Genomic DNA, 18309 nt, shown 5'->3' on the forward strand with positions numbered 1-18309 from the left:
TTATCAGAAGGGTCCGCATCACAAAAGTATGAAAGGAAAACAAAGAGCATCACATGAGAATCGCATCATAAAGCAAAGAGCATCACAAAATATCGGCAATCATAATGACTAAACCAAATCTATCTGGTAATAACGGGCATATTCCTACGTCCTGGTCTCTAGTAAACATTTCAGGAAGATTCACTTAAGGTTATCTGATGAGTTGGCATGCTTCAAACATGAGTTATACAAACAAAGAGCAGAAGACACACTTCAATATATATATATATATGTATATATATGTGTGTGTGTGTGTCTGTATAAGTTAACTCATTATACTATTAGTATTACTAGATTTATATCTAAGATAGTGAGCAATGTGGTCGAGTGTATCAGTACAATGTGACGTAACACGTTTGAGACTGAAAAGTTAATAGTAATTACTACAGATCAACTTGATGAAATGTGATTTTGTCCTATCCAGTGATAGGGGAATGGGGGGCAAAAAATCTGGGCTTGGCCCTTGGGGAACTTCTGCCCAATTTTTTTTTTTTTTGGTCAGGACTTAGAAATTTTACTTTCAATTTTTGTTTGAATTTTGTTCACAGGTATTGCCAGAAAGCACCACAGCCATCCATTTTTCCATTTCCCGGGACTCCCCTTGAGCTCGCATTTGTATTTTCAGGAATTTCCCTGAAAGTCCACTTTCTATTATATATATATATATATATATATATATATATATATATATACTTACAGACAGGTTTTGATCGAGGTTTTAAACGGAGAAAAGTTTTGAAAAATAAGTACAACGGGTTCTCGCCACAAGGCCATGTTAGCTAGTTGGCTAGCTAGCTGCTCATTCAAGGCTCGTGACGATCAACTAGAAAGCCGCCCGAAGGCGAACACATGCTTTCTAGCGCGTTCCCTACACCACTCACGACAGATGCCTCTGGTGATGTGTGTGGAAAACGTTAATTTATTGCCTTCACAGCAAGAAAACTGGAGGCTTGTAGACTTGTGAACAGCAACAACCGCCATTTTTTCGAGTTAGCTGATATGATGCATTTTCTTCTCCTTCGGTCAACTGCATCACCATACAACTCACCGCCACATGCTGGCAGGCGAAATATGCCCCATTTCCCACACCCAGAAAACAGTTGGAAATGTTAGTGTGGGTATCTCTGCAAACTTTTAACACTCGAAAAATGTCAGCTGTTTATTTTCGTTGCTCATGTTGGTACTCAAGATATAATGGATGACAATCCAGTTGATACAGTTAATCCAGTGGTTTTCCCATCCCGCATCTTTAAAACTTCGGAATAATGGTTCAAATCCGGATTTGGTCAGATGACTTCTCCTTGGTCTGTTTGGCCATTTGGTTGATGGTGATTGAAGGTTTGTGAACGTAGGGCCCTCTTCAACACACTGACAGCTGGTTTCCGATTTTTCAAAATGTAGACTTTAAATTAGTGGCTTGTCTTACATGATGGACTTGCCCTATTTTGAAATCTCCATAGTCATGACAGTATTTACATACTGTAACCAATACGTGATGCATTTTATTATGGACTTTCAGCATGTGTATTAACTCTGATGTTGCTTGAAAATTGTTCTACAGAAATTATTTTCTGTTCAAATTCTTTAGAAATTTGAGCTCAAGCACTGTGCTACTTTCTGTTCTTCAAAACCTTCGACAGAATTTCTATAGAAACATTTTGTTCTATCGAAATTCTATAGAAAGTCACAACCGAAGTTCTGTAGAGCAAGTTGTTCTGTACAAATTCTATAGGAATTTGAGATCAAGCAATGTGCCACTTTCTGTTCTTCAAACCTTTCTATAGAATTTCTACATAAACATTTTGTTCTATAGAAATTATAAAGGTCACGGCCAAAGTTCCATAGAACAAGTTGTTTTGTACAAATTCTATAGGAATTTGAGATCAAGCAATGTGACACTTTCTGTTCTTCAAACCGTTCTATAGAATTTCTACATAAACATTTTGTTCTATAGAAATTATAAAGGTCATGGCCAAAGTTCCATAGAACAAGTTGTTCAATACAAATTCTATAGCATTCTATATGTTTCTATAGAATTTGTATAGAATTTTAGCAGGGACATCCCGAACTGGTTGACAACCAATCGCAGGGCATATGGAGACAGACAACAGTTGCACTCATGATCATACCTAGGGGCAATTTAGGGTGTCCAATTAATGCATTTTCTTTTGGGATGTGGGAGGAAACCTGCATGCTATGAGAAAACTTACTCAGGTACTAGGAGAACATGCAAACTCCACATCGGCAAGGCCGGGATTTAACTCCAGTCCTCAGAACTGTGAGGCCAACGTTCTACTGCTGTTCCATCGTGTCGCCAGTTTTGTAACTACATAATTAAAAAATGTTATCGCTTTAAAAAAATTAATCACAAATACAGCACTAAGCCAGTCCATATGCAAGACGATCAACAGTATGGCGAAGACAACGCGCAAAACAAAGAAATGGGTGGGACAAAGGAAGTTGCCGGGCGAGGGTTTGTTAATGAGCAACCAATAAGCTCATGGGATCAGCCACTTGCGCACTTATTGGTCAATGTCGTGCCGGGAACCAATCATGTGCCTTGTATCAATGTGTCTTTCCACAATATGCTGATCTAGCAGTATTTTTCTTTTTTTTTTTTTTCTTTTTTTTTCTTTTTTTTTTTTTTTACTCGCAAAGCACTGAAGCTGCAAAAAGAGAAGCACGATGTAGCGAGGGAACCCTGTATACACAAAATATACTAACTCTTTCTATCCATTTGGATTACTGTTCATCCATATGTCATCTGAAAATTCCCACGTCCAAAACTCTCCTCGCAATTCAGAAAATTACTTGTTTTTGTGTTTCAGATGGCTTAACTGATTGTATGGATCCAGACTGTTGTCTGCAGCCCTCCTGTCAGAAGCAATTGTACTGCATAGGATCACCTGACCCAGTGGAAGTACTGAGCCACTCCCCCTCTTCACTGGCTCCTCAGCAGGTTTGGACAGGCACATAGAATGTTTATTACAAATCTAAAATTATTCAAAATTCTACTCACATAAAAGACAGGTTTCCTTGGTGTGTTGTTTATTGTTTGTGCACATTTTAACTTATTTTCTTCTATGTTTAGGTTGCCAGGTCTTTTTACCAACGCATCCATTTCCTCCTTGGTCCTGAATCCACTCATTACATATCCGGGAACAGTCCATTCAATAAAAGGTCAGATTCTGTCTCACGGTACACTGTCGGCAAATAATTATCTCAATAAATTGTATTCATTCAGAAATGCAGCTCTGTTCCATTCACCAAAGGGCACTGTACCACTGTTGGAAAAATCAGGGGAACACCTTATATTGCCCAGTTTTATTTTTATGGTTACAGTGTAATAATAAAACTACATTTTAGCAGTGACTAGTCCAAAAAAGATACATTGAGATAATTCATTTATGGAAAATTTGAAGATGATAGTATACTAGGAATAACATAAATGTAATCCACTAAATGTACAGACCCTTAAAAAAATAGAATGTCATGGAAAAATGTATTAAATTTACATATTGCTTTACTTTCTAGATGTTTAACTTTCATAGATTAGAATTTCAAGTGTTTATTGTTTTATTCTTATCTAATTTGAGCTTCCAGGTCATAAAACCCACAGAATCAGGAATTGCCGTATAGTTTCACCAGTGCTAAATTAATTTTTCAATCAGTGTTATAGATTATGGCAAAGGCATTACAGTACACAGTCATTACTGTGGTGGAATAGACTGTATGCAGTTGTGATTGCACGTGATTCTACAAAGTCAAGTTGTTCAAAGGCTCCCAACTTCATGTTTCGCAAATAATCCTTTGATATTTTTTTTCCCAGCTTGGTGTCAGTAATCCGGGGTCAGGTTTTGACAGCAGATGGAACACCCCTGATTGGAGTGAATGTATCATTTGTCCACTATCCTGAACATGGATACACTGTTACACGAAAAGATGGCATGTGCGTATATATGCGTCATTTTCTCTCTCTCTCTCTCTCTCTCCTCTCTCTCTCTCTCTCTCTCTCTCTCTCTCTGTATATATATATATATATATATATATATATATACATATATATATTGTACAGTGAAGAAAGTTAGTATTTGAACACATTTGAACACCCTGCAAAATTGAAAGTTCTCCCACTTAGAAATCATGGAGGGGTCTGAAATTTTCATCCAGAAAACACAATGTATGATTTTTTTTAATGATTTATTTTTGTGATACAGCTGCAAATAAGTACTTGAACACCTGTCTATTAGCTAGAATTCTGAGAGATCCACAGATGGATCGGTGCAGCGTCTGCAGTGATGCGGAATTTGTATCGGTCTGTTGTGGTAAAAAGAGAAAGGCAAAGATCTCAATTTACCAGTCGATCTTCGTTCCTACCCTCACCTATGGGCACGAGCTGTGGGTTGTGACCAAAAGAACAAGATCCCGGATACAAGCGGCCAAAATGAGTTTCCACCACAGGGTGTCCGGGCTCTCCCTTAGAGATATGGTGAGAAGCTTGGTCATTCGGGACGGCCTCAGTGTTGAGCTACTGCTCCTATGCATTGTGAGGAGCCAGATGAGATGGATGGGGCATCTGATCCGGAAGCCTCCCGGGCGCCTCCCGGGCATGTCCCACTGGAAAGAGACCCCGGGGACAATCCAGGACACGCTGGAGAGACTATGTCTCTCAGCTGGCCTGGGAACGCCCCGTGGTTCCTCCTGAAGAGCTGGAAGAAGAGGCCAGGGAAAGGGAAGTCTGGGTACCCCTGCTGAAGCTACTTCCCCTCGACCTGACCCAGAAAAGTGGTAGTGGTAATATATATATATATATATATATATATATATATATATATATATATATTTTTTTTTTTTTGTGGCTGCCTTGTTTTTACATAGGTAAATGTTGAAATTGCCACATCTAAAGTCATATCTTCAAAAACATTGATTTGCACAACTCTTTTGAAATGCATTAGAATCACAATTATATCAATCATTGCATAATGCATATTCATGTGCACAAAAAATATATGTCATAAAATGAATGCAAACTGTAAACAGGGTGAAATACAGATAAATTCAGAAACCTCCTTGGGACTTTTCGTAATTTGATGTTTTTTCCACAGAATTATTTAGTTATTCTTGATTTTTCACCATTTTGAAAGCTCCAAGTTTTAGTATTTTAAATATAGCTCAGCTGTTTTCCAAATGAATTACTGTGTATTCCTATTCACTCTGCTGCAGGTTCGATATATTGGTCAATGGTGGAGCATCCCTGACATTAAGTTTTGAACGTGCGCCATTTCTGACCCAATACCGAATCCTGTGGGTGCCTTGGAATGTATTTTATATGATGGACACTCTGGCCATGAAGAAGGTTCGCTTGTTTTGTTTTTTTTTTACGGCCTCAGGAACATATCTTTACAAAGTACTAAATGAGATTTATAAAAATCATTTCATTTACACAGTACACTGCATTTGTTTTTTGAATCAGCTATGTAATACAACAAATGCAATGGATATTTTTAACAATTTCAACCTATTTGGTGTTTTTTTTAACTGTTATGCAAAAGACATTGGATTTTGAGCACTGCCTTTTGTGAAACTAAAAAAAATGTCATGGTGTTGCTTTATTCAATAGAATTCTTCTTATTATTATTAGATCTGTATTTATGAAAATGAATAAAAACAGTATACTGTATGCCCAATAGAAAAGGTTTGCATAATCAGTGACGTCAAGGAAAAATCTGACTGACAAATGTTTGTTTCAGGAAGAGAATGACATTCCCAGTTGTGACCTGAGTGGTTTTGTCAGGCCTAGTCCTGTAATCATCACACCCCCACTGTCTATGTTCTACAGAAGTTCATTTGAGGATGGCCCCATCATACCAGAAACACAGGTCAGAATAATTAAATAGAAGGCTAAATGAGCATGTGGTGAAAGGATGTGGTCTTGGCTTCCTCCTATGAACAGGTAATGAATATTCACAAAGAAAAAATTGCTTCAGAGCAGCTCAACTTAGTTTATTTATTCTGAAAAGATTCACTCCAAACATCTGTCAATTGTGTTGTTGTTTTGTAAGTGCAAGTGAGGTTGCATATTTCAACTGATTTAATTCTCTTTACAGGAACTGTGCTGTTTTTCAACAAGCGTATTCATACACATTCAAGAAGAACTATTCCTAACAGGCATTTTTTTTTTTAAATGATTAGTAATTAATATGTACAAATTCAAATAAGTAAAGAGCTGCTTACACCAAAATATACATTTTAAAATACGTATTGTGGTCAAAACTACATATAATATTAATCACTTTGATGATAACATGAGGAGGCCCCGTAGCTCAATGGTTAGAGCAGTGGTTTGGTAAACCAGGGGTTGTGGGTTCGTATCCCACTGGGGCCTCCACTCCCTGAGAAGGGTTGCGTCAGGAAGGGCATCCGGCATAAAAATTGTGCCAAACATATATATGCGTTCAACTGAGATGATACGCTGTGGCGACCCCGAAAGGGACAAGCCGAAAGAAACACACACACTTTGATGATAACATGAATCGGAAAAAATGAGTAAGGAGCGTTTTATAAAAGCGCAAAGTTGCAAAAGTATGACTCAACACAACGCAAATCCCAGTGGCAGCCATATTTGTCTGTGACGTCAGACATCACATGGGATTCCCTGGCATGAAAACAAGCTGTGCCGAATGCAATGGCAGATGAACGAGGGTGATTTTCAGATTTTTCTGATGGCCCTTCTGAGACTGAAGCTCTTTTTGAGGAAGAAATCATCTCACAAGTGAGTTAAGCGACCGGGGCCATTCTACCATATCGTTTTGAACCATATTTAGATCATATGTGGATCACTTCTTCACTAGCAACAGACTCGACAGACACAGACGAGCAGGATGAGGAACTCGATGGAATATTGTAAATGACTTGCCTACAATTGTTCTATTTCGGAACCTTTTTACAAGTCTTGTGTATGGAGCGTAGTCAGGAGGACCCATGCTGGGTGAAGTAAATATCATGGATGTTATTGAAACTAATCTGGAGCTATGTGTTATGTGTGTCTATGTTGTTACACATTATTTATTCTTCTCTTTATGTTTCTTTCTTACGTACTTTATTACTTACGTCAAGGGTGCCCAGACACCAGTGGTCGGTGGAAGGGAGAGCTCCTTTCTCCTCCACGCCCCCGGTGTGACCACACACGCAGGCCCGCCTCCCCGCCCAACACACCTCTGCGTTGGGGGAAACGCGGCCCGTGCCATCACTAACACATTGAGGAATGCTGACTTACGTACTTTAAGTTATTATGATGCAGATCTTTTGTTACAATCTGAGAGAAGTACTCCATTCGGAACATTTGCTGGAAATAACATTCACCTATTTGGAACATTCGTTTGACTTTTGTGACTTTCCATTGTTGAACTACTTAGCTCGTGTTACACGCTACTAAACTGTCTTTGTACTTCTATTTTGCTATTGTTTTGTGTGCAACGTTCCCTCTAATTTTTTACGTGTCTGAGCAAACATGCTAAGCCCGTGAGCACTCCCTTTGACCACGGATAGCAACATCAGGCGTATGCACTGTGGTCAGATCGGTGTTATCCATTGTAGTTACATACCTCATTAAAAGATTCAGATTACAGCATTTACATTACCATCAGAAAATTTTTATAATTTTTTTTGGGGTGTTTTTGCAAACTTGCAATGAAAATGTCAACAAAAAAATATATATATTGCTAACCAAACCAAATGTCTGTTTTTCTTGGTGTAAAACTGAATTATTGCTTGCAGAATATCTTTAGCAATGCATGTTGAAAGCTGAATGATGCTACCAAACAGTTTTAAGGTTAATGTTATGATGTCTCCTATTTTTAAAATACAGAATTAGCTTTTTGTAAACTGTATTGTCTGTGCTTTCATCCTCTATCAGGCTGCGCCACGGTGGAATTTTAACATTATACACCATCTCATCCTGTACTTTCTACTTCGGCTTCAGACCAGAGCTTTTTTACTCAAAAAAGCGAAAATCTCATCCAGTTTCATCACTTTTTCTTCTTCATTATTATTATTAAGCAACACCATTTCTTTTTCTTTTTTTTTATTTTTTATTTTTTTTTACTTTTGCCGTGATTATTGAGAGTACACAAAGAGGCCCTGTAGCTCAGTGGTTAGAGCACTGGTTTGATAAACCAGGGGTTGTGGGTTCGTATCCCACTGGGGCCTCCACTCCCTGAGAAGGGTTGCGTCAGGAAGGGCATCCGGCGTAAAAATTGTGCCAAACATATGTGCGTTCATCTGAGATGACACGCTGTGGCGACCCCGAAAGGGACAAGCCGAAAGAAACTTACTTATTGAGAGTACACAAAAGCAGCATGTCTAACTCTTCTTTCCTCTACGTTGCCCTGACTGTGTGAGTGGATGGTGTTTGTAATTATGAGTGTACCCCTTTAAGAGCCGGAGCTGGGCGGTGTTAAGTAAACAAGGAAATAGAGTGTGTTTCATGGTGTGGTTGAGCAGCAGCTTGTTCGAGACTGCGTGCTCCCATGGTTAAAAAAAAAAGTCAAGCTGTGGTTCACTGCGCTGGATTGGTTTTCATGTGCGCTGAGTGTGCGCTGCAATTGCGCAAGTGCGCAGCTTAGAGGGAACATTGATTGTGTGTGTGATTAAATTGTCTTAAACGCAGTACAAGTGCTTTGCTATATTTTGCTAGTTTGACCAAGCGGATTTATTCTAAATTCACACGTAACATATGTTGTTAACTATGAGACAAATTATTCCCCCCCAACTATGATTTTTTTTAATAGCTCTATACACACCAACCAGTCATTTGGAACCCACAAAGCTCTTGTCCTTTGCACCTGTGCAATCCATTTTTGATGACGAATCGGGTCTTTTAAAAACATGTGAAGAGTGAATCTATCCTCTCGAGTATTTGGGCAAAATCCAGCAGAACAACGAGCCAGCATTTTGGCTAACACGCAGGCAAAAAAAGCTAATTTCTTGCCTGTCCAAGAGGTAAATACACTCCATTTCGCAGCAGTAGGTGTCTGCAAAATACGTGACTTACGGCTTCTTCTTCAACTCAAAACAGTCCACAGATTTTTCATGGCAGGAGATGAAAAAAAATCGATAGATGGCGACATTCTGAGGTGCTGTGAACAAACAGATTCCATTCCGGCGGATTTTTTTGGGGGTGAACAACATACTAAATTTCATGTTTTAAGTGTCAGTGGCACTTTAAATAATAATGGGAATTATTATTTTTTTATTTTTTTATATTGTGGCATTAATATTTGACGAGATTAGAGGTGCATAATTCCTGTCAGTTATCCATCCATCCATCCATCCAAAACACTTATCGTTACAAGGATCGCAGGAGTGCTGGAGCCAATCCCAGCTGTCATTGGGCAGGAGGCGGGGTACACCGTGAACTGGTTTCCAGCCAATTGCAGGGCACATGGAGACAGACAATAGTTGCAGTCACAATCACACTAAGTTGCAATTTAGAATCTCCAATTGATGCACGTTTTGGGGTTGTGGGAGGTAACTGAAGTGGCTGGAGAAAACCCACACAGGAACAGGGAGAACATGCAAACTCCACACAGTAACCCCAGTCCCCAGGACTGTGAGGCCAACGCTTTAACCAGATTCTCCGCTGTGCCGCCTCTATCAATTATATGAAGACATAAATACAAATTATTGTATCTTAACATTACTACAGTGAAGAAAATAAGTATTTGGACACCCTGCTATATTTCAAGTTCTCCCACTTAGAAATCATGGATGGGTCTGCAATTTTCATCGTAGGTGCATGTCCATTGTGGGAGAGATAATCCAAAAAGAATTTATTTGTGTGATACAGCTACAAATAAGTATTTGAACACCTGTCTATCAGCCAGAATTCTGACCCTCAAAGACCTGTTAGTCTGCCTTTAAAAGTCCACCTCCACTCCATGTATTATCATGAATCAGATGTGCCTGTATGGCATCGTTAGCTGCATAAAGACACCTGTCCACACCATATAATCAATAGGACTCAAACTTGTAACATGGCCAAGACCAAAAAGCTGTCCAAAGACGCCAGAGACAAAATTGTACAATTCCACATGCTGGAATGGGCTACGGAGAAATTCCACTGAAAAAATTTCCACTGTTGGAGCAATCATTAGAAAATGGAAGGAGGTAAACATGACGGTCAATCTCAATCGGAGTGGAGCCCCGTGCAAGATATCACCTCGTGGGGTCTCAATGATCCTTAAAAAGGTGAGGAATCAGCCCAGGACTACACAAGAGAAAGAGCTGGGACCACCATTTCCAAGGTGACTGTTAATAATACACTAAGACGTCATGGTTTGATATCATGCATGGCACGGAGGGTTCCCTTGTTTAAACTAGCACATGTCAAGGCCTGTCTTAAGTTTGCCAATGACCATTTGGATGATACAGAGGAGTCATGGGAGAAGGTTTTGTGGTCAGATGAGACCAAAATTTTACTTTTTGGTCATAATTCCACTAACCATGTTTGGAGGAAGACGAATGATGAGTTCCATCCCAAGAACACTACTGTGAAGCATGGGGGTGGAAGCATCATGCTTTGGCAGTATTTTGTCTGCACATGGGACAGGACGACTGCACTGTATTATGGAGAGGATGACCGTGGCCATGTATTGTGAGATTTTGGGAAACAACCTCTTTCCCTCAGTCATAGCATTGAAGATGGGTTGTGACTAGGTCTTTCAACATGACAATGACCCGAAGAACACATCCAGGAAAACCAACGAGTGGCTCCATAAGAAGCAAATCAAGGTTCTGGCGTGGCCTAGCCAGTCTCCAAACATAAACCCAAAAGAAAAACTTTGGCGGGACCTGAAACTCTGTTTCTCAGCGACAGCCCAGAGAATCACTAAATGGTTTAGGTCCTGAATACGTAAAAGAAATGCTTACGCAATACAGGTAAACTTCGGTCAAATGGCATTTAGCTATTATGCTGCACACAAAGGGAACAAATTGCCATCAGAGCTGACGTCAGTCCCAAGTGTGAAGGTTTTTAAATCCAGCTTGAAAACTCTTCAGCACTCTCGTGCTTTTTAGAGTATATCCACTTTATATTTCTTACGCTGTTCACTGTTTTTAATTTTACTTTAATTTTCATTTTTTTAATATATTTTGCATCATTTTTATTTTTAATATTTTTCCCTGTTTTTAAATGTTTCTTTTTTTATTAAATTGCTTTTAATCATGTAAAGCAGATTGAGTTACGTTGTGTATGAAATGTGCTATATAAATAAATTTGGTTTGCTTTTGCTTTGCTTATTGCCGACCCAGCCGACCAGAGATGCAACCGTAAACACCAGGGGTGAGGGATGCCTTCAAGCTGAAGAAGGAGTCCTATCAGGGATTTCTGGGCAATAGGACTCGTGAGGCAGCTGATGGGTACCGGTCAGTCAAGCAGAATGTTTGAATGAACTTTGGTGATCGTTTCCAAGGTAGTAGTTAGGTGAGGCCATGGAGAGCAACTTCAACATGGCTTTGAGGAAAATCTAGTCCAGCGTTTCAGGAGGCGGAAGCAGTGTACCATCAACATTGTGGTTAGTGAGGATGGAACACTGTTGACCTCCACTTGGGACGTTGTGAGTCAGTGGAGAGAATACTTTAAAGAGCTCAATTCCACTGACATGACTGATATGAGGAAGCAGAGGCTGGATTCTCTGAGGTGGACTCTCCTATCTCTATGGTTGAGGTCACTGAGGTGGTTAAAAAGCTCCTCGGTGGCAAGGCCCCGGGAGTGGATGAGATTTGACCAGAGTTCCTAAAGGCTCTGGATGTTGTGGACATTGGAGACACTGCCTCTGGATTGGAAGATTAGGGTGGTGGTTCCCCTTTTTAAGAAGGGGACCGGGTATGCGCCAATTATAGGGATAGCACACTCTTCACCCTCCCTGGTAATATCTATTCAGGGGTTCAGGAGAGGAGTGTCTGTCGAGAAGCTGAATCTCAGAATTAGGCGGGCCAGTGTGGTTTTTGTCCTGGCCGTGGAACAGTGGACCAGCTCTACACACTCGGGTTAGGGTTAGGCTTGTGGGTGCATGAGAGCTCGTCCAAGCATTCTCCATGTGTTTTGTGGACTTGGAGAAGGTATTCAACTGTGTCATTCGCAGAGTCCTGTATGTGGTCCTTTTGGAGTATGGGGTACTGAACCCCCTAATACACGCTGTTTGGTCCCTGTATGACATGTGTTTTGTGGACTTGGAGAAGGCGTTCAACTGTGTCCCTCAGGGAGTCTTGTGGTGGAGGGTTCTTCGGGAGTATGGGGTAACAAACCCCCTGATATGGGCTGTTCAGTCACTGTACGACCGCTGTGAGAGTTTGTCCGCATTCCCGGCAGTTAGCAAGAGTCCTTTTTGGTTGAGAATTGGACTCCACCAAGGCTGCCCTTTGTCACAGATTCTGTTAATAAGTTTTCTGGACAGTATCTCTAGGCGCCACTGAGGCAATGGGGGGGGGGGGGGGGGGGGCGTTTGGTGGCCTCAGTATTGCATCTCTGCTTTTTGCAGATGAAGTCGTTCTGATGGCTTAATCAACCCGCGATCTCCAACTCTTACTGAGCGCTTCACTCCCGAATGTGAAGCAGCTGGATGAGAACCAACACCTTCAAATCTGAGACCCTGGTCCTCAGTTGGGAAAGGATGATGGGCGCTCACCAGGTCAAGGATGAGATCCTGCCCCATGTGGAGGAGTTCAAGTTCCTTGGGGTCTTGTTCACAAGGGAGGGAAGAATGGAGCGGGAGATTGACAAGTTGATCGGTGAAAGGTGTTACGTGTGAATTTAGACTAAAATCCCCTTTGCTCAAACCAGCAAACTCTGACAAGGCAGTTGTATTGCGTTTAAGACAATTGAATCACACACACAACAATACAACACAAACACGATACAATAACTAACACAAAAATGAAGTTCAAAGCCATTGTAGTCGAGCCAAACAGTGAATAGTTACCAATGCTGAACAAATGTTCCCAAACAGGCAAATGTTCTTTCCAGCAGATATTCCAAGTTAGCGAAAGTTCCAGAGATGCCCAAAGACGGAAGGCAGAAGAAGTTTGTGTAGTTGGTCCCAAACAATGTACTTTGTCCCAAAGCAACGGTGTGGTGTGAAGAAGCCTCGTTGATGGACTTTTTTGTCCGTATATAGGCACTCCTCGGAACTTTCCAGAATTCCACATCACTAAAGATCTGCGTCATAATGACTTGAAAGTATGAAAGGAAACAGCATCACAAAGAACCACATCATAACAATTTAAAAGCATAAAAGGAAAATAAAGAGATTAAAGAATGAAAATACACACACACAGAACAAAGGAGATCGGTGCAGCATCTGCAGTAATGCGGACTTTGTATCGGTGCATTGTGGTAAAGAAGGAGCTTAATCAAAAGGTGAAGCTCTCTACAAGTGGCTGAAATGTGTTTCCTCCACAGGGTGTCCAGGCTATCCCTTAGAGATATGGTCATCCAGGAGGAGCTCAGTGTTGAGCTGCTGCTCCCCTGTATTGTGGGAAGCCAGTTGAGATGGCTGGTGCATTTGATTTGGATGCCTCCCTGTTGAGGTGTTCCAGGCATGTCCCACCAGAAAAAGACACCGGGGATGACCCAGGACATGTTGGAGAGACTATGTCTCTCGGCTGGCCTGGAAATGCTCTCTGGGGCGTCACTGCCAAAGCTATGGCCATCCCAAACCGACCTCGAATAAGTGGTAAAAGATGGATGGACTATATCCCCAGTCGGGTTAATGGTTATCTTGAGCTTATTGCTAGCTCAGTCTGGGTTAGAGGTTGGGTAGACCCTGGGTTAGTTACCAGGGTAAAGAATGATCAGTAGCGTTTTATTGAATTTCTTACACAGAGCTGTTAAAATAATCCTCATACAACTTTCTTTCGGGTTATCCCTTTCGGGGTCGCCACAGCGTGTCATCTCAGATGAAACGCACATATATGTTTGGCACAATTTTTACGCTGGATGCCCTTCCTGACGCAACCCTTCTCAGGGAGTGGAGGCCCCAGTGGGATACGAACCCACAACCCCTGGTTTACCAAACCAGTGCTCTAACCACTGAGCTACGAGGCTAAAATAATCCTCATATAAGGTTATAATTGAACTACACAATAAATATGTAGGCTACTTTTCAAAATTAACTACCACCAGAGGATGTCAATAAAAATCAAATTAGGAAGATTATTACCCCTCCTATTAATTCATAGTGTTACTATTTAATTTAAATGTACAGGTTTTACAAGAAGAAACTACAATACCTGGCAGCTATCTCAAGCTGAACTACCTGAGTTCAAGAGCTCCAGGATATAAACCAGTCCTCAAAGTCACCATGACACAATCATCAATACCTTTTAACCTGATGAAGGTGAGATAATGGAATTAATTTGTAGAGATAAGTTAATGCAAACATAGACCATCCATTTTCTTCTCCAGGTTCATCTGATGGTGGCCGTGGTGGGACGCCTCTTCCAAAAATGGTTCCCAGCTCAGCCAAATCTTTCTTACACCTTCATTTGGGACAAGACAGATGCTTATGGGCAACGTGTTTATGGACTGTCAGAGGCAGTTGGTGAGTTTCTTGCTTATAATTTCAGTTTCTTGCTTCATCCTGAGAGTAGGCAAATTTTTCTATTGCTATCCTATTACATTGCTCGCATTTTGACTCACAAAGGACTATCCATATTTAAGCAATGTGAACTCTTAAACCCTCTGTAATCTAATACCATTGAGTGGCAGTGTAGTCAACACATCTAGATTTTTTAATTATTTTCTAAAATTTCACTGTGAGGAACTTGAAAATCTATTTCATGTTTAAATGGGTTAAAATATGGAGGTGAATACGCAACTATATCGTCACTATAGAAATTGTCGACTGTTTGTGCAACCATCACCTTTACCATCACTTGAAACTTTATGGCCGAGAATTGTTTCCACTTGTAGAGTTTTTGTTTTTTTTTAATTATTCTACACACTTCAATGAGGATATGAAGTGACAGTAATGCAATATAACATACCCCTGCTCACTGCCAGGTCAAGACACAATGAAGGAAATGGCTCTAAGGGCTTTTTAACATTCTGACACCTAGCAAAAAATGTGCTGCTGGCATGCCCTCCAGTGTATTGAGATTGCCCGTCTTATTTCATTTAACATTAACAATATTAATGCCTGTTTTTATAAGACTAGTAAAATTAATTCTCAAATGTTCCAACATGGTGGCACGAAAGAGCAACTGGTTTGAGTGTTGGCCTCACAATTCTGAGGACTGGCCCCGCCTGGTGTAGATTTTGCATGTTGTCTTCGTCTCTGCGTCTGTTTTCTCCAACAACTACGGTTTCCTCCCATGTCCCGAAACACATGCATTAATTGGAAACTCGAAATTTCTCTTTGGTGTGATTGTGAGTGTGACTGTGGTCTGTCTCTATGTACCCTGCATTTGGCAGGGAACCAGTCCAGGGTGTCCTGCCTCCTGCTTGATGATAGCTGGGATAGGCTCCAGCACTCCCGCAACCCTTGTGAGGATAATACAGTACTTGTCATTCATACAGTACTGTCCCACCTGTGTTTACTAAGTCTGGTATAGAGTATGGTATAGCTTATCTGTCCATCCATCTCTACAAAGTTATCTATTCATGCATGAAGATTACACTACCAGTTTAGGCAAATGTTTGCACTCCATTTATTATACATTAAGTTCCCTTTCTACTGATGGAGCATTTTTCTTTCACTTTTTATTATAATTAGTTACATTTACATGCAATTCATAAAAATAGAGGGTAAGTGGTTTTGTTTTTCCCCTTTGAGAATACTAAATTCAATGTAGTTACTATTATTAAGAAATAAGTATAAAAATATGAACTTAAATACATTTTGACTCCTTTGTAAAATTGAAAAAAAATAGCATCGTCCATTATTTTTCATTTATTAAGTGGTACGAAGTTGTACATATAGTAAGAAGCTTATTAATTATGATACCCAGTATGTTTGATATATATTTTGTTTGGTTTTATTTATGTATTTTAATTGGTTATGAACCCTCCCAATAATGACACAGTTACACTGCTAACGTAAATGTGGCTCCTGGATATTATTTTTTCTCCATTTTTTTTCTTCCTCAATGAATCAATTCCTTGTAAATCTAAATTGCTGTTAACTGTCATTTAACAATAGAAATGTCAGAAAAAATAACTGCTATGTCATGATTTTTTTCAGACTGCAGATCTGTATGTGTTCGCACAATAATATGGCAGGTGTCCCACCCTTGACATTAGAGACTTGTAGCTTCAGCAGACAGTTGTGACCTGAAGTCTTATCAATGTCTATGTGTGCGTGTGTGTGCTCGCATGTGTGTGTGCGCGCGTGTGTGTGTGTGCGTGCATTTGTGCATGTGTGTGTGTATGTATGAAACGGGGGTGGATACTACAAACTGCCTTGGAAAACCAAGAGCAGCAGTCACTACATGCCTTAAAAGCAGACAGGTAGAGGTGAACACTGGTCTTGTCCATGTTTTTAAACCAGTGCTGTTTCTTTGCTCTGACTCACTGAAATCAAGCCCAAATATTTATTTGGTGAGACCACAGACCATGAAACAGCTGAATAACTGACCCTGACCACTATTTGTCTCTTAGTGTCGGTGGGGTTTGAATATGAGTCCTGCCTGGATCTTATCCTATGGGAGAAGAGAACAGCTGTTTTACAAGGCTACGAGATGGATGCTTCCAATATTGGAGGATGGACTCTCGATAAACATCATATTCTGGATGTACAAAATGGTAGGTGACTTGAGGAGAATCAACAAAGGACATGAATATCACTTAAACAGTTATACACTGTACAAAAAAAAGATTTACTGTACATGCATTTAGATCAGCAGTAATTAAAACAGTTAGAATTTGATTTTGTATCGGCGGGCCAGGGTTACAAATTCTGCTTTGGATAATTGGAAATATCAACTCGTTTTGGAGATATTGTATTAAGAGTGACTGTGAGCAAGGTACTAGAAACCCTTCAAAATTGTCTCTGGTGGCATAATACCCTTCAGTCTCACATCACAAGGGTACCATAAACCATGTTTGGAGCCTCAACTTCAAAATTACATGGTTATTGTGTACTGTAATCATAAAAATATGATCACAGGTCAACTTATCCGCATTTCTGTTGACATAAAATCCCAGCAAAACACAGCATCCAACAACAATGGGACAGTAGAAGGAAGCCCATTTCATCAAACACCGCCCACTGCCTGCAAAGCCATATTGTTTCTGGTGAAGTTTACAGAACTATTCGACTTAAAATGTGAACTGCAGAATTGGCTGGTGGTGTTTGATGTTGAGCTCTCCATCTGCGTGTGTCCAAAAAGTCCATCATTCGCTTTTGTTATTTACTCATTTTTTTGCACCTTAAAAAAAAAATCACCAAGCTGTTCTGCAAAATAAGGCATCTAGCAAAGACACATTTTTGTGGTGTATCCACTGTTATCTTGCTATTTTTTGTTTGTTTTTTGACCGGCCTGATGATGACGGGGCGTACGGACAGAGCGGCTTATTTGCTCTCTCTATCAGTGCTTCTTTTTGTATTTTGTCTTTGTTTTTTTGGGCTATTTACTCACATACGTCTTGGCACTACACCGCTACACCCTCCAGGAACTTTTGGACATCAGATAATGACGCAAAACAGCAGAGACAACCAGATTCGCTGTGGATTGTGGTAGGGCCAGCGAAGTGGGGCAGGTGAAGGAGGGAGAGGAAGCAGAAGTGAGTCCGTCAGTCCAGCTGCTCTCTCAGGCTAAAGAACAACCCACACAGACCACCTCTTCCAAGCCTCTACCTCACCAGCCTGTGATCCATCGCCAACGAAATGGACGAGCTGGAAATACAACTTGCAGATAATCGCTGTGTTCATGATTGCTGCGTCCTCATTACAACAGAGACCTGGCTTCACCCAAACATTTCCGATGCTAGCGTGTAGCGAGCAGGCCGCACCCTGCACCACTGGGCTTGGACTGAAAACGCCGGCAAATGCAGAGGTGGGGGGGAGCTCTGTGTCTACCTGCATGATGACTGGTGCAACAAAAAGCATAGTTATTAAGTACATGTCTGTAAAATGCCAGGCCTTTTATCACAAACTAACTGTAGCCAGCATCACGGCTCTTAACAGTCGTCTGGATGCTGACGCTAAAACTGCGCTCTCTATATTCCTGAATGTCATCAATGAACAGCAGTAGGCCTATCCTGAAGGTGTT

General features: G+C 40.6%; 1 protein-coding gene and 1 non-coding gene across 9 annotated transcripts in view; both read left to right on the plus strand.

Annotated features, from left to right (window-relative positions):
- Window positions 1-18309, plus strand: part of tenm3 (teneurin transmembrane protein 3) — a 338666-nt gene that overhangs the window by 193047 nt on the left and 127310 nt on the right. For all 8 annotated transcript variants that reach the window (XM_061830594.1, XM_061830598.1, XM_061830595.1 and 5 more), the window contains 8 exons: window positions 2868-2998; window positions 3131-3219; window positions 3869-3988; window positions 5263-5395; window positions 5790-5918; window positions 14304-14435; window positions 14504-14639; window positions 16697-16840. In XM_061830594.1, the coding sequence (XP_061686578.1) occupies window positions 2868-2998; window positions 3131-3219; window positions 3869-3988; window positions 5263-5395; window positions 5790-5918; window positions 14304-14435; window positions 14504-14639; window positions 16697-16840 (1014 nt within the window). The remainder of the gene's footprint in view (window positions 1-2867; window positions 2999-3130; window positions 3220-3868; window positions 3989-5262; window positions 5396-5789; window positions 5919-14303; window positions 14436-14503; window positions 14640-16696; window positions 16841-18309) is intronic.
- trnai-gau (transfer RNA isoleucine (anticodon GAU)) lies at window positions 8175-8247 on the plus strand. Its single transcript has one exon. It is a non-coding gene; the product is annotated as a tRNA-Ile (tRNA).

The sequence above is a fragment of the Syngnathoides biaculeatus genome, chromosome 9, assembly GCF_019802595.1.
Source record: "Syngnathoides biaculeatus isolate LvHL_M chromosome 9, ASM1980259v1, whole genome shotgun sequence".
NCBI lineage: Eukaryota > Metazoa > Chordata > Actinopteri > Syngnathiformes > Syngnathidae > Syngnathoides > Syngnathoides biaculeatus.